General features: G+C 45.3%; 1 protein-coding gene across 6 annotated transcripts in view; it reads left to right on the plus strand.

Moving 5' to 3' along the window:
* The window catches only part of map3k4 (mitogen-activated protein kinase kinase kinase 4), a 51700-nt gene extending 37296 nt beyond the window's left edge, over nucleotides 1-14404 (plus strand). For 5 of the 6 annotated variants that reach the window (XM_018766210.2, XM_018766211.2, XM_029254377.1 and 2 more), the window contains 22 exons: nucleotides 681-838; nucleotides 1014-1130; nucleotides 1449-1548; nucleotides 1636-1719; nucleotides 2009-2278; nucleotides 3319-3468; nucleotides 4212-4373; nucleotides 5624-5757; nucleotides 5883-5961; nucleotides 6054-6132; nucleotides 7560-7653; nucleotides 8224-8346; nucleotides 10172-10272; nucleotides 10494-10574; nucleotides 11345-11527; nucleotides 11742-11812; nucleotides 11933-12049; nucleotides 12250-12409; nucleotides 12984-13106; nucleotides 13283-13389; nucleotides 13513-13692; nucleotides 13771-14404. In XM_018766210.2, coding sequence (XP_018621726.2) covers nucleotides 681-838; nucleotides 1014-1130; nucleotides 1449-1548; nucleotides 1636-1719; nucleotides 2009-2278; nucleotides 3319-3468; nucleotides 4212-4373; nucleotides 5624-5757; nucleotides 5883-5961; nucleotides 6054-6132; nucleotides 7560-7653; nucleotides 8224-8346; nucleotides 10172-10272; nucleotides 10494-10574; nucleotides 11345-11527; nucleotides 11742-11812; nucleotides 11933-12049; nucleotides 12250-12409; nucleotides 12984-13106; nucleotides 13283-13389; nucleotides 13513-13692; nucleotides 13771-13791 — 2694 coding nt within the window. In that variant the 3' untranslated portion in view covers nucleotides 13792-14404. The remainder of the gene's footprint in view (nucleotides 1-680; nucleotides 839-1013; nucleotides 1131-1448; nucleotides 1549-1635; nucleotides 1720-2008; nucleotides 2279-3318; nucleotides 3469-4211; nucleotides 4374-5623; nucleotides 5758-5882; nucleotides 5962-6053; nucleotides 6133-7559; nucleotides 7654-8223; nucleotides 8347-10171; nucleotides 10273-10493; nucleotides 10575-11344; nucleotides 11528-11741; nucleotides 11813-11932; nucleotides 12050-12249; nucleotides 12410-12983; nucleotides 13107-13282; nucleotides 13390-13512; nucleotides 13693-13770) is intronic. The other variant, XM_018766213.2, reaches the window with a different exon arrangement.
* Nucleotides 14405-14545: the final 141 nt, after the last annotated feature.

The following is a 14545-nucleotide window of genomic DNA, read 5'->3' on the forward strand; positions in this document are numbered from 1 at the left end:
TATTTTTTTGCGTTACACACATTAGTATTGATTTGCGATCAGCATGAAAAGTGTTATGTACCCGTGCGTCCGGTTTCAATAACTGCTCGTCCCGAGCAGGGTTGCGGTGAACTGGTGCCTCTCCTGGAGGTGTTGTGTGCAAGGCTCCGGTACACCCTGGGCCGGATGCCATTCCGTCGCAGGGTGGCTACACGCTAGAGCAAATATAGCCTCGCCAGTCCACCTGACCTGCATGTCTTCAGACTGTGGGAGGAAACCAGAGCACTTAGAGGAAACCCACTCAGTCGGAGAATATCGAAACTCCGCATACACCGAGCAAGGGATTGAACTACAGTGCTCTGCGGTGCACCACCGTGCTTCTAGGAGTATGAGTACTGCCTAGGAAAAAAAAAAAAAAGGCATTTTCTTATATTACGAGTGGAAAAGTGACAAATTTTTAAATATATTTATTTTTTTTCTCCAGTTGCCTTTTCTTCATCAATATATTTCCAAAAAATGATCTAAATGAGTATACGCAACCCGTGTTTACGCACCGTGCCAATAAATGTCAGTATGACTTACCCAGACAGAATGGGAATGTGAGACCGATCCAGATTTCTTGGAGGACGTGATGATGAAGCTACCCGCTAGCGATGTGACCTTTGTTGTACTAACCAGTCGTCACCCTTCCCCCTTTCCAGGTGTACTTTGACTACATGCGTAGCTGGATCCAGATGCTTCAGCAGCTTCCGCAAGCCTCCCACAGCCTGAAGAACCTTCTGGAGGAGGAATGGAACTTCACCAAGGTCATCACTCCCTATATCCGCGGTGGTGAGGCACAGTCCGGCAAGCTCTTCTGGTAGGTTCTTCTCTCTGGACTTTCATCAGCTTCTCAGCCCCTCTGAGTTCTTCTTTCTTTTTTTTTTCTTCCTGTTTGTTGGTAACCTTATTTGCTATTTGGAGAGAATACTGCATTCAGCCTTTTAATTCTGTTTGCTGTCAGTTCTGGTACCTCATCCTACCATGTCTCACAGTGACATTGCAGGGATGCTGCTCAAGTCCACTGGGGACTTCTTGGATGCTGGGCTGCAGCGGAGCGATGATGAATTTTGGGAAAGCGCCGATGACAGTACAGCCTCGGATGAGATCAGGTGAGGGCGACGGCCCCGTCCCGTAGCAATATGCATTATGATGGAGATAATGAGTTTCATTATGAATGTGAGAATTCTTTTAAATTTACCTCAGAAAACAATGTTCCTAATTTGCCACTTTCCCTGCCAGGGAGCTGTTATGGATGTTCTGCCAGTTTTTTCTTCTATTTATCTCTCTTGTTATTTTGGGGGTTGTTGAAATTGCATGATATGAACTTTGTTAGACTTTGAGTTTAATGTTCAGTATTATAGCGATTGAGTGGGAACTTTGTTTCCGCAACAGGGGTGACGCAGTGGTTTATGTCAATATTGTTTTAGGCGGTCGGTGATTGAAACGAGCCGCTCCCTCAAAGAACTGTTTCATGAGGCCAGAGAACGAGCATCCAAAGCGTTGGGCTTCGCCAAGATGCTTCGCAAGGTGAGGTTGCAGCTCCTCACGCTCCTCTTGGCACATTTGGCTCATCATCTTGCTCACTTCTGTTGTCACATGTCCTGTCAATAACAGGACCTGGAAATAGCAGCTGACTTTACCATTACTGCTGGAGTCCCTAGTCTTCTTGAAGCTCTGAAGGCAAAGGAGTATGTCAAGGTATTAACACCGAAGGAAATTCCACACCCTTTTACATTATGTGATGACTTGCAGCGGTAATGTACATGTATCCTTGGGACATATTTTGTTACACAGGTGCAGAAATTCCATTGAGGTGTTGCTTGTTTCATGTGATTTAACTTTTCCCCCTACAATTTGGACTTCTCACTTACATATGTGACTGCTTAATCTCACTTTATCAGTCTTAGGTAATATTTAACCTTTCTTGATCCCATAAATGTTTTCCTGATCTTTGTCTTGTCTCACCTACCTCTTCCTTCCTATCAAGGTGCAAATCCCAGGCCTGGAGGAGCTCCAGGTATTTGTCACTTATGGTTTGGTCTCCCAGCGCCCTGTCATCCTTCAGCTCCTCAATGCAGCAGCAGGGAAGGACTGTTCCAAGGAGCCTGATGAGATGGGTGAAGATGAGGCTTACCTGCTCATGAGCAAGCATGGAGCTGGAGACTTACTTGCTGGGGCTGCCTGGACGCAGTGGGACGGTACCCTGCTCAAGCTGGTACCTCAGATGGAGACAGTAGACACATTGAGAGCCATGAAGGTCTGATGTGGTCTTTAACGCTATGGCTTTGTCTTATGTCTGTTTCTCGTGATAATTAGAGTTGACTTTTTTGATGAAGTTCTTCAATTTCCGTGCTCTTTTAATGACTGGTCTTTACACTTGTTTTCATATTAATTAGCTATCAGTAATTAAATTTTATGTTGAGTTTTGGCTTATACAGTGTCGCTTGAAAGTTTGTGAACCCTTCAGAATTTTTCCATATCTGCATAAATGACCTAAAACAAGATCAGATTTTTATGCAAGTGCTAAAACTAAAGAGAAGCCAATTACTTTTGCTACAAAGTAGTTTCCTCAGTATGAATATGTATAATGCTTTTGTTATTTTATTGGGTTCTCTGTCTAGTTTGAGGACCTGCATGGATATCTGATCACATTTTAATTCATATTTATGCAGAAATAAAGAAAACTCTAAAGGGTTCACAAACTTTCAAGCACCGCTGTACTTATTGGAAGAATATGTGCATTTGTGTTTTGAAATCCAGAAGATGGTGCTAACTTTCAAGGGGCTTGAATGCCTTTTGCAAGGCGGTGTGGGTATGCATTGAGTTTACAGGTGGTAGTAAAACACACCCAACGCATAAAATTACACGTCGTCTGAACCGCTTGTCCCATACGGGGTCGCAGGGAGCCAGAGCCTAACCCGGCAACAGAGGGCGTAGGGCTGGAGGGGGAGGGGACACACCCAGGATTGCAAGGCACCCCAAGCGGGACTCGAACCCCAGACCCACTGGAGAGCGGGACCCGGTCCAACCCACTGCGCCCCCGCGCCCCCCCCCCCAAAATAAAATTATGACTGGTTAATTGGACTCTTGCCAAAGTGTGTACAGCTCCCGTTTTGCAGTTCAGTCACTGCATATATATGATTGTAATTGCTATATCTGAGACTTGCAGAGCCTAACCTGCAAATAAGTAAAAGTGGTGTGTGTGTTTTTTTTTTTTTTGTGTGTGTGTGTGCGCGCGCGTATGTGTCTGATATGGAGGTTAAAGTGCCTTTGTACTCCGTTCATTTCTGGGTACAGGTAGAGAATCTGCTGCTTGTGGTGATGCAGTCGGCTCACCTAGTTACCCAACGCAAGGCTTTCCAGCAGTCCATGGACGAAGTGCTTACTCTGCGCTGCGAGCAGACATCCAGCCAGCCCCTTATTGCGGCGGCGCTTGAACAGCTCAAGGTAGAGACCCCCTTCTGCACAGATGTCACTCGTTTTAATTTTACTGATAAATTTGGGGCAGCTGGTAGCGTAGTGGTTAGTGCTGCTGCCTTTGGCCCAAAGGTCGCAGGTTTGAAGCTCACCTCTGACTATAGTACTCTTCCGCAAGGCACTTACCCTAAGTTGCGCCATTAAAATCACCCAGCTGTACCCAGGGTAAATGACTTTAGGTAGATTAACATTGTAAATTTCTTTAGAGGAAAGCATCAGCCTCATGAATAAATGTAAATTCTTACCAGCTGAAACATTGTAAGAAAGATGCACGCTGTTCTGCTGTGGCACACATGCGTCCACTGTCCACATACAAGTAGTGGTCTGTAACGCTTCTAAAGAGGGAAAGTGAATTTTGAGGCCATGGACTTGATTAGAATCTATCTCATAAGGACATTGCTGTTGCTGTTCTGTGTAAGGTATGACCTCAAAGAAAATTGCATGAAAGAATAACTTGGGACATCCTGTCAGTTGTTGCCCTGCCTACAATGAATTGAGCGGTGCAGAATAAAATAGCTATCATTCTCTGACTTATCTGAACTTTTTTTTTTTTTTTTTTTTTTTTTTTTTTTTTGTAAACTTCAGATCAACTTGAGGTAAAGTTTCCTCTCTTAGTTTGTCAGTTAGGCTTTCGAGTTCCTGTGTGGTGGTGATGTGGCGAAGCCTGACATGCATTTGAAGGATGTACCCCTGCTCTCCGTGTTTCCCCACAGAACGAGGCTCTGGAGCTGTGCATGAAGATCAACAGCGCCATCGACCGCGTGGAGTACATGTTCACCTCCGAGTTTGAAGCCGAGGTGGAGGAATCGGAGTTGGCCACGCTGCAGCAGTACTATCGGGAGGCTATGATCCAGGGTTACAACTTTGCCTTCGAGGTCAGCATTCGGTGCTCCGTCGAGCCCTCGGTGATACCGAGTTGTTTACTCAGATTACAAAACTGAGGTCGACTCCACCCACAGCGAGCACATAGTGTTCTCGGGACTAAAGCGCTGCCCTACTGGTACAGCTTTTTTTTTTAAAAAAATTTTTTTCCTTTCACTTTCACTCATATTGTTCTGATAGTACAGCATGATTACACTTTGGGTATTTGCTGCATTTCCTGCACGTTGTTCTCAGTTACTTTAACACCTTTTATTACTGTTGTAGTATTTTTATTAGCTGTTTTTTTTTAAATCTAAGAACAGTTTTGTGGAAACCGTTGTAGAACCCATTCTGGAATCTCATCTTATGATGGAAGAAAATGTGTACAGTTAAACTGACAAAGTGATAGAAAGTATAAATTGCATTTACCATTATAGTAACATACTATAAATGGCATAGTAAATCCAAATGTATCATTTTATTTGAATGACATGGCAGTACTCTAATGCCGCAGCGATGGCGTAGCCTGCAGAGCCGATAAGTTGTCGCAGACGTTCCGGTCGAGCGTTTTGATCGTTTATATCGGGGAAATGATTGAAAGGTGAATTGCCGAGTTTTTCTTTTGCTGCGAAGGTGAAGTTTCTTTGTAGCAAAATTTAAAAGGCGTAGTTTTTCTTATTGGTTGGCGGTTCACTACGTTTGGCAGTCGTGTAAGAACACCCACGGACTGTGTGCTTTGATAAACTGAGACAAGTGACAAGAGCTCTATCTGCTGGAGTGATAGATGATGCTCTGGTCTTATCTTCTGCTCCATTGAACTAAATTCTGATCCGCTCACGTGCCTTAGTTTTGGGGGGAGGAGAAACCCCTTTTTTTAAAATAAATAAATAAATAAATAAATAAATAAAAATCCCTTTGCAGTTGATGCTCTTATTGGTTTTTGTGAACAGATTCCTGAATTTTTTTTTTCTTTTCTTTTCTTTTCTCTCCCCTCCCTTGTTTCTGAAGTGCACACATTTGCATTCATAGGTATTTGTTGTTTGTTTAGTCATTTACATCCAGGGATTTGGTGTTCCCTCCCAAAAGGCAGGCTTTGTTGTTTCGTGGAGATGTGATCACAGTTCGTGATGAAATTACTTAAATCTTATTTACATTTGAATTGATGTGTTTAACACCTGACGAGTTTAGCGTTGTCGTGGCAACGTGGCTTCTGCAAAACAATGCACAAATGCTCTTTGTCGTGTGCCGCTTGTGTTTGACGCAGTATCACAAGGAGGTCGTGCGCTTGATGTCGGGGGAATTCCGGCAGCGGATTGGAGAGCAGTACATCGCTTTCGCCCGCAAGTGGATGAACTATGTCCTCACCAAGTGCGAGAGCGGTCGTGGCACACGACCCAGGTTGGTTTGGTCACAACTTCAGGTCAATGTGAAACCTATGAACTGCATTCCAGTGCAAAAACAAACAAAGGTGCTTTAATTAATTATTTTATTAATTAAATTTATTTATTTATGTATTTGCACAGGTGGGCTACGCAAGGCTTTGACTTCCTACAAGCTATTGAACCTGCCTTTATTTCAGCGCTGCCTGAAGACGATTTCCTGGTAAACTGTTTTTTCCGCTTCTCCTTTTATGTGGTTTACAAGAGCAAATAGCTGTAATAAACAACCCTGTACATTAAATCTTATGCTATCAGAGTCTGCAGGCCCTCATGAACGAGTGCATCGGTCATGTGATCGGCAAGCCCCACAGTCCTGTGAGCGGCCTCTACATTGGTAAGTCTTAGCAGCGCTTATGTGTCTCTCCCTTCCTCTCGCTGTGGCTTTCTGACCGTGTAGCCTTCGTCTCGGGAACTGTGTACCGGAGCATCCGGTGGAGAGGAAGTCCTCGCCGTGCTCGGCGGTCACGTCCCGTTCCGCGTCGGTGAAATTGATTTATTTTAACACTGTTTTTTTGAAAGCGGTTTTTGCCGCAAGTCACTTTGCCGGAGCAAATCGGTAAACCAATTTTTCTGTTCTCAGAATAGAAAATTGTTCTCTGACCTCTTTGAAGGAGAGATGGCGCAACGAGTTCTGGAAAAATTTTAGGCAGGACTGAGGGATAAACCCCCCTCTGGTAGTGAATCCTCTTAGTTAGAGCACCCTCTACTTTTTGAGTTCTCACCTGAGTCCTATAAGGATTTTGAATTTCTGGTTTTAGTGACTAAATCAGGTGTCTGAACCCTCAGCCCTCATATAACAATGTCGTGTACGGTGAAAAATTGCTGTAGTAACTAATGAAAATAATTGTTTCCCCTTTGCCAAACGTTGGACTTGTTATTCTGTCATTTTTGCTCATTGTGGTGTAATTTTCTTATTGGTATTTTGTAGCGTACATGAGCTTGCCAGTGGCACGTTACCGGTAGGTAACATTGGAACACGACAGCTGCTAAGCTGCTTGGTGAGACCTAAGTTCAAATCCCGCTCAGGCGATGATAAAGCACTGTCGTACTCTCCCTTACCAAGCAAACCACTAGCGGTCGCCATAAATCGAAATTCGAGATGACGGCGCTAACTTGCAGTGGCTTGCGTTACAAGTTTTGGAACGGCGATAACGCAGTCGGCATCTCAAATTCAACGCTTTTGTGCCTCAATAGTGTAAATGTGGCACGTAACTATTAACCGAGTTAGTGAAAATTTAATCGTAGCTTCTTTTTTTTTTTTTATATATAAAAAAAAAAACATGAAGACTTTACACTATCGTAATTACAGCCTTAGTTTCGCAATGAAATGATGATCTAACATCACATTTGTTCATGTATTATATAACACAGGCGTTCTAATACCATAATGTCCATGTGCTTTTTAGGGCGATATTGTGAACTTCATTACTTTACATCATAAATAGTGATCAGCCATCCCTGCAGTGGATTAATGGGTTATTGCTGATGAAAGAAAGTATAACATTAAAAGACAGGCTCAAAATAATATTTTACAAATACGAAAACATACGTTGGTGTTATTGTCATGCTTAAACACTTTTGTTTCGGTATTAGTTGATTGGCGGTGACATTTTTCATCCATTAACCAATTTCCTTTTTCCTTTTCCCTTGCCAAAAAAAATAACGGTAATTCAGCCCACTCAGAACTGGAATAATGGGATTATTGCATGGAAAAATTGAACTCTGTTATACGAAGAATGGGTATGCGTACTCTTTCCGCAGGTCCCAGGAACAGCCCCCGACCTGTCAAGGTTCCACGGTGCCACAGCGACCCCCCGAACCCCAACCTGTTTATTCCCAACACAGAGGTCTTCAGGTAAACTTAGTCACGCCGTGAAACAAGCCACCTCGGCAGATAACTGGGATCACCCGTACTCTACCCAACACTTTCCTGTCCCGTGTGTCTGTTCACACTGTGTGCGCCTGTGCCTCACTTTACTGCATGGTTTTCCCTCCTGAAGTGTATGTTGTAATTACACTAGTAGGTCTTAATGTATTTTCACATGCTTGAATGTCAGTGAACATTTTTCCAGCCATTGTATGTGAAACCATGTCACAGTTAAATAGCTTTTAACCAGGCTTAAATGGTATAATCACGGTAAACGTGTCGGCTCGCCTTTTCCATTAAGGCAGCGTTGTGAACTTATGAAGCCTAAACTCGGAAGCGAACGGAATGAATTGCTCTAACTGCATAGTCTCAGTACGGTTCACCTCCAGACCGTGTGTGAGAAAGAGAGCGAGCATGTTGGTGTTTGTGTTAGACCGTAGGTGTATTTGTATTACTGTCAGGGATGGGAGGTGGCTTTGCGTCCCTCGCACCTCCAGCCAACCCTGCCCCCTCCCGCACCCAAGCCCCTGAGTTCCTCAGTGTGCTTTTTTGCCACAGCTCTAGGAGTCTCCCCTGCGACCTCCGGACCCCGCCGTGCCCCATTGGTCCCCGCCCTGCTCCGCAGGGTGCTGGGGAACCTACCTTCACCAAACCGCCCGCCAGCACCCCCAATGACCTCAGGTAGTGTTACCCCTGCCCCACAGGTGGCTTGTCTCCACCCTCTTTCAACGCCAGTGGCTAATTCAGCTGCTCGCCCGGTTGCGCCCCTGCGCTCGTGGCTTTGCCCGCCGCCTCGGCTCAACGCTGCTGGACCGCCGCACTATTTGCGTTCAATTTATAGGCAAATGAATGGAGAACAAACTGTTGTGTGATGCACTCCGTTTCTTCCAAATAAGACGGTGCTCTGCCGTATCGCCGATGTTTTCTTTAGTAACGATATATCTTGAATGACACTGTTGTGAAATGCGGTATTATGGTAGTACTGCGAGGGCTAGTCTGGAATCCAAGATATATTGTATAATATCAAATGAAACTTTTTGACCAGAATTGTGCTTTGGTTTGTGTATTGGTCGCATTTTAAGTTTCTGACCCCATATAACATTGTTAAAACAGTGATTTGAATTTGTGGCAACATGTAAACATTTTAAAAATGTTGCAGCGTTGCTATAAGAGCGCTACATGTTACCTGAGCAGTAAGAACCATTTCTCGGTGTTATCTTTGGATATATTTACTAGCAAATTCCCGGATCAATATCAATGTTCAGATGAGACAAGAAAAACTTGGAAAGGAGGGCCAAAGCTATTGCTGATTTACATCAGAGCTGCCACATGTAGCTCATTCAAACACGTCACATCAGGTGCCAGGCTTAACGTAGGACGGCATGCGCACGAGCGGGGGGGGGGGAATTTCCATGCTGAAAATGAGTCGGGGCACAGCTGGACTTTCATTGATGCCACATGGCTTTGTGTGCTGTGGAGACGGTCTCGGAGAACAGCCTGGAATGACCTTGCGGAGAAAATAATACTAAGTCAGTTCTGATATTTAGTCAAACAAAACATTCACCTTAGTTTTTCCCAACGGAGACACGTTTGCGAGGATCACGATCGAACGCGTAGCCGAGGGTAAACGAGCGAATGGCTACGGCTCTACTAAGCCCTGCACTAACAGTATTGTTTCATAACTAATTATCTCTGTTTCACATTCTAATTTCTCTGCATTTAATCCTACCTCTCTTTCTGTCCTGAAGTTGTCAGGATTGTGGCTTCGAGGTGTGGAAGGGTCGTAGGAGGGCCAGTGTTGCCTAAATCTGACACTGGCGACGACGCACGAATGCACGGTTGCAGTCTGTTCTGGCTCTTTTATGGGGCAAAGTAAAGCGAGACAAGTGTTTGTGGATGGAAGGGGTAATTTGGCAATGATCCGAACAGGGGCCCAGACGGTTTGTAGTCACGGTAACTTGATGTTTCATGAGAGATGGCCCTTGATTTCTGCAGTGCAGCTCAGCTTTTTATTCTACCCGAGCGCTCGAACCAAACCCTCGATCAAATTGTTGCTGCGATGCGGACTTCAGCGCTGCGGCCCACAACCCCGGCGTACTACTAGCCGTCTCCGGCGGTAGATGCGAGGAGCGCGCTTTAGCCCACGTTTTACTCGGGTTGGCGAAATGGCTCGAGACCCCTCTCCCTCAGCGGGAGGAATTATTGAACAGTGTGCTTTTCAAAAAATTTTTTCCATTTTCCTATGAAGCCCTTTAGACCACAGAGTGAAAAGATGGGGCAGCTTAAATCGCACAAGTTTGAGTGCCCTTTCTGTGTTGGTTTGAGTCTTTGTGCTTAGTTGGGGAGCGATTACAAATGACAAAACCAGCATATTCTGCGATAGCGGAAGAAAGCGATTAGGTTGCGCACTCCCAAGGTGACTGCAGATGCCTGAGGAAACGGTGCGATGGACCCGCAATTCTTGGAGTCGTTGGACGGATGTGGCTCAACCGATAACTCTGTACAGGGGCACCAACCTCCATGAGAACGATCGCCTGTCGTCGGTGCCTGCGGAGCTGCAGTTCAAGTCCCTGAGTCGTCACTCCAGTCCCACTGAGGACAGGGAAGGTAAGCTCTTTGTATCTTTGTTTGTTGAGCCTCGTGCTGCATTTTTTGAATGCTCATGCGTTCTGTTTTTAGGCTTGATTGCTTTTTCAGATTCCAAAAACTGGTTTAAAAAAAAAAAAAAGTATTTCTGCATTTGTCTCTCTGTTGTGCTTCAGAAAAAGGTGCTTGTTTTTTTCCACTTGCATTTGTTTGCCTCATATTGCTGGTCGCCCCCCTCCCAGAGCCCATGTACCCAAAAGGAGACCCCAGCACGACAGCTCGACGCAGCTGGGAGCTCCGAAACTTCATGAGCCAGCCTAAAGGTAAGGGGCAGGGCCAGAACTGTGGTGGGAGACACAGCTGTATCCTGTGGAGGATATTGAGGCATGCTGGTACGGTGGATAGCACTGGTGCCTCACGGCTCTGATGCTGTGGGTTCAGTTGCCGGTTCAAATGTAGTTGTCTGTGTGGAGTTTGCATATTCTCCCCAGTTTCCTGTCACAGTTCACATTTATTAATTTGTGACGCTTTTTCTCCAAAATGACCTACAGTTTTATGATACTTAGAATGATTTACCCATTTATACAGCTGGGTAATAATTTTTTTTTTTCAAATTGGAGCAAATATCAGGTTAGCGCCTTGCTCAAGGGGATTCCAGCTGGAGGTGGGAATCGAACTTGCGACCTTTGGGTGCAAAGGCAGCAGCTGTCCCCACATGGTTTTGATAAGCTGATACTCTAAATTACACTTAGTATATGACTGTGTGTATGTTGCATTGCTTTGCTGTATAGTTGGGGGAATGATTGACAGTAAGGAGTTCACTGTGGTGTATCTAGTATTGTAAGTTGTCTTGTGCAAAGGCGTCACCAAAATACTGGATGATGAAGATGAAACGGCTCTTTATCTGCAAGGGTCTGTTTTGGAGAAGCACCGAACCAGTGGGCGAGGTCATTTTTTTTTTTTTTTGCTGAATGAAGCAACTTAACTCTGTTCCTGAGCTCTTTGACAGTCTGTGATTCACAGAAGCTGTGAAAGACTTGTGTTTAAGTCCAGAATTCAGTAAATGAAATGATCTCGCGCCCACTCCCGACAGCCCGGCAGGGTCCGATGGAAGCGGTGAGACGCTCAATCCGCTCCTTCGAGGAGACGCGCTATGCCCTCCTGAAGCAGCGCAACATCATCGGCCAAGTGTGTCACAAGCCTAAGTCTTACGACAACGTCATGCAAGTGGGTCTGCGGAAGGTCACCTTCAAGTGGCAGAGGGGCAACAAGATTGGTATGCAAACTACAGCGATTCCTACCTTGACAGTAAATGATACAGAACGCGTTCCGCTGTTTTCACCAGCCCAGCAGCTATTGCAACAGCACAGTACATTGAGTCAAGCAGATTGCGGTTACATTGTTTGTGAAATAAGTTGCTTGGAACTCATTCCAAGACTGATAAAGCGGTTCCTTCAGAACAGGCTGTAATGTAAATTCTCTGTGTGTAGGTGAAGGGCAATATGGGAAGGTGTACACCTGCATCAATGTTGATACTGGAGAGTTGATGGCCATGAAGGAGGTATGTAGGGGGGGAGAATGGTTGCTGGCTGTGGGACAGGTGATAAATGAAGTAGTGATTCCATATCAGGTAGGAGGCAAGTCCAAGAGACCACTGTTGTTCTTCGTTTGGTGACTATAGATTAGATTCCAGCCCAACGATCACAAAACGATCAAGGAGACTGCTGACGAGCTGAAGATTTTTGAGGGCATCAAGCATCCGAACTTGGTCCGCTACTTTGGAGTGGAATTGCATCGGGTAAAAATGTTCCCCCCCGTAGTTCAAACGGTAGATCTGCAACTGTAATTTTTACTTTGACGCTATACTTGATGTCAGGGTTGTGCACGCACGCACCTATATGTCTTTGATCTCTGCATGTTGATGATGTAATATGCGTATTTTAGCTGTGGATTTCAGGAGCGCTCACATGCTCGCGGTGTTTGCGTGCATGCATGCAGGAGGAGATGTACATCTTCATGGAGTACTGTGACGAGGGCACCTTGGAGGAAGTGTCACGGCTGGGGCTGCAGGAGCACGTGATTCGCCTTTACAGCAAGCAGATCACCACCGCCATCAATGTGCTTCACGAGCATGGAATTGTGCACCGGGACATTAAGGGTGGGGCCCCGTCCCGAGACTGCCTGCTGTATTGCTTGTTTTCTTCTTCTGCCGGAAGCGCGCGCGTTGTCATGGTCCCATCCCTGCAGAAGGAGAACGTCCTTCTTTGGGACTTTGTAGATTCCTCTGTGGATCATAGACCTACAGCTTCGTTTTAAAATATTTGATTGGATCGGCGTGAATCTTCCGAGCGCAAGGCAGCTATAGCCGGTGTCTGCCAGCAACTGACACTCATCAAGAAAGGAATGGCAGTACAGAGTTTAAACTGTAAATTCTGTCGCCGATGGTGACGTGGAGGAGAGATTAAGATGCACATGGTAACTTTCTCATGCTCATATTCTGTCAAAGGTATAACTTTGGAATAGGTGCCAGGTTTGTCGACCCGTAATGTCATCGCCTTATCTCGAGGTTGTATTATGAGTCAGAGATTGTTGAATTATGGTATAATAGGTTTGGCTGAGCGATGGCAGGTAGTTGTTTGTCTACGAGCCACTCGGGCAGACCTTTCAACTGCTACAGCGATACTCTGTTAGTTCTTGTACGGTGAGCTGTTCCTTCTCATTTCGGGCCACAGGAGCAAACATTTTCCTAACATCGTCAGGCCTCATCAAGTTGGGTGATTTCGGCTGTTCCGTCAAGTTGAAGAACAATGCTCAGACCATGCCTGGTGAGGTGAACAGCACTTTGGGAACAGCAGGTGAGAGAAAACAGCTGTCAGAACCTAGATGTGAGCAATAATGTGGACATAGTGTGACTCTAGCAGTTACAGTAACCATGTCCTCTTGTATTGTCAACCAGCAGGTGGTGCCACTTGCACTGGGTCAGTGTTGTAATCCACTTTAAAACAGCGCTTGTCTTTTAATCATTATCCAGCATATATGGCACCGGAGGTCATCACCAGGGCAAAAGGTGAAGGCCACGGTAGAGCAGCTGACATCTGGAGTCTGGGCTGTGTCCTGATCGAGATGGTGACGGGGAAGGTAGGTGCCCTGAACTTGACATACAGCGTATACTATACACAAAGGGGGAATTTGCTCCTTTTAACCACCTGTGTCATTTAGCTGTCTTTGAATATTCCACTTGTCTTTCTTTTGTGTGGGTAGCGGCCGTGGCACGAGTACGAACACAACTTTCAGATCATGTACAAGGTGGGTATGGGTCACAAGCCACCCATTCCTGAGAAATTGAGCACAGAGGGGAAGGATTTCCTGTGCCACTGTCTGGAAAGTGAGCCTAAACACCGCTGGAGTGCCAGCATGCTGTTGGACCACCCTTTTGTCAAGGTCAGTTGATCTGAGATTTTCCGCACAGATGTATACTCTTGTGCACCTTCACATGCATGATTGTTGTCTTCACTACAGGTGTGCACAGATGAAGAGTGAAAGTTGGGGCCTTACTTTTTGTACAAAGCCAAGCACTACTGTATGTAATATTTACAAACCTGTTCTCCAGTGATGGAAGGACAATTTTTTTTTTTGTAAACTGGATGTTGGGCCATTGCAGCTCCTCAGCCAGACTGAGGGGATCCTTCCCAGCATGCAATTTAACAGAGGAAGTTGTGCAGAAAGAGCAAGTCTTACCTGTCCAGGGATCAGATGGCAAGGCCCTTTTATTTGTACAAATAATAGCTACCACCTCAAATTTGTAAGAACAAAACTGAGAGTCTTCTATGGACATGGATAGAGAACACTGAACTGCATCCAGTAGTAATTCAATCCATGGATGGATGGGGGGGGTGTTGCAAGATTCAAGGCTTAAGTATTTCTTCATGCTGCACAGCCCACTTCGAAGTGTTTGTGTGCTGGGACTGTACTCCCCCTGTGGGATGTGGAGTGGGATACATGCTCTCCTATGGCTGCTGAAATATTGTAGCGCCTGCTGCTCTTTCAATGTTTGCATTGTAAAGTATAATTAAATCCTTGACTTTTGAAGCTTGAACGGAAATCACTTACTACACAACTGCACTGCCACCCTCCCTCTCTCTCAGGAGACTCTTCCCTACACCTGTAAGGACCACACTGGTTTTCTCCAGTAGCCTTGGGACAGACACAGTACCAGTTCAGGCAGTAATTCCATGGCACCTTTTGTAAATGAAGAGATAGCACTCTGGCAATGGACACCAACATTAGTAATATT

The sequence above is a fragment of the Scleropages formosus genome, chromosome 8 (genome assembly GCF_900964775.1).
Source record: "Scleropages formosus chromosome 8, fSclFor1.1, whole genome shotgun sequence".
NCBI classification, from domain to species: Eukaryota; Metazoa; Chordata; class Actinopteri; order Osteoglossiformes; family Osteoglossidae; genus Scleropages; species Scleropages formosus.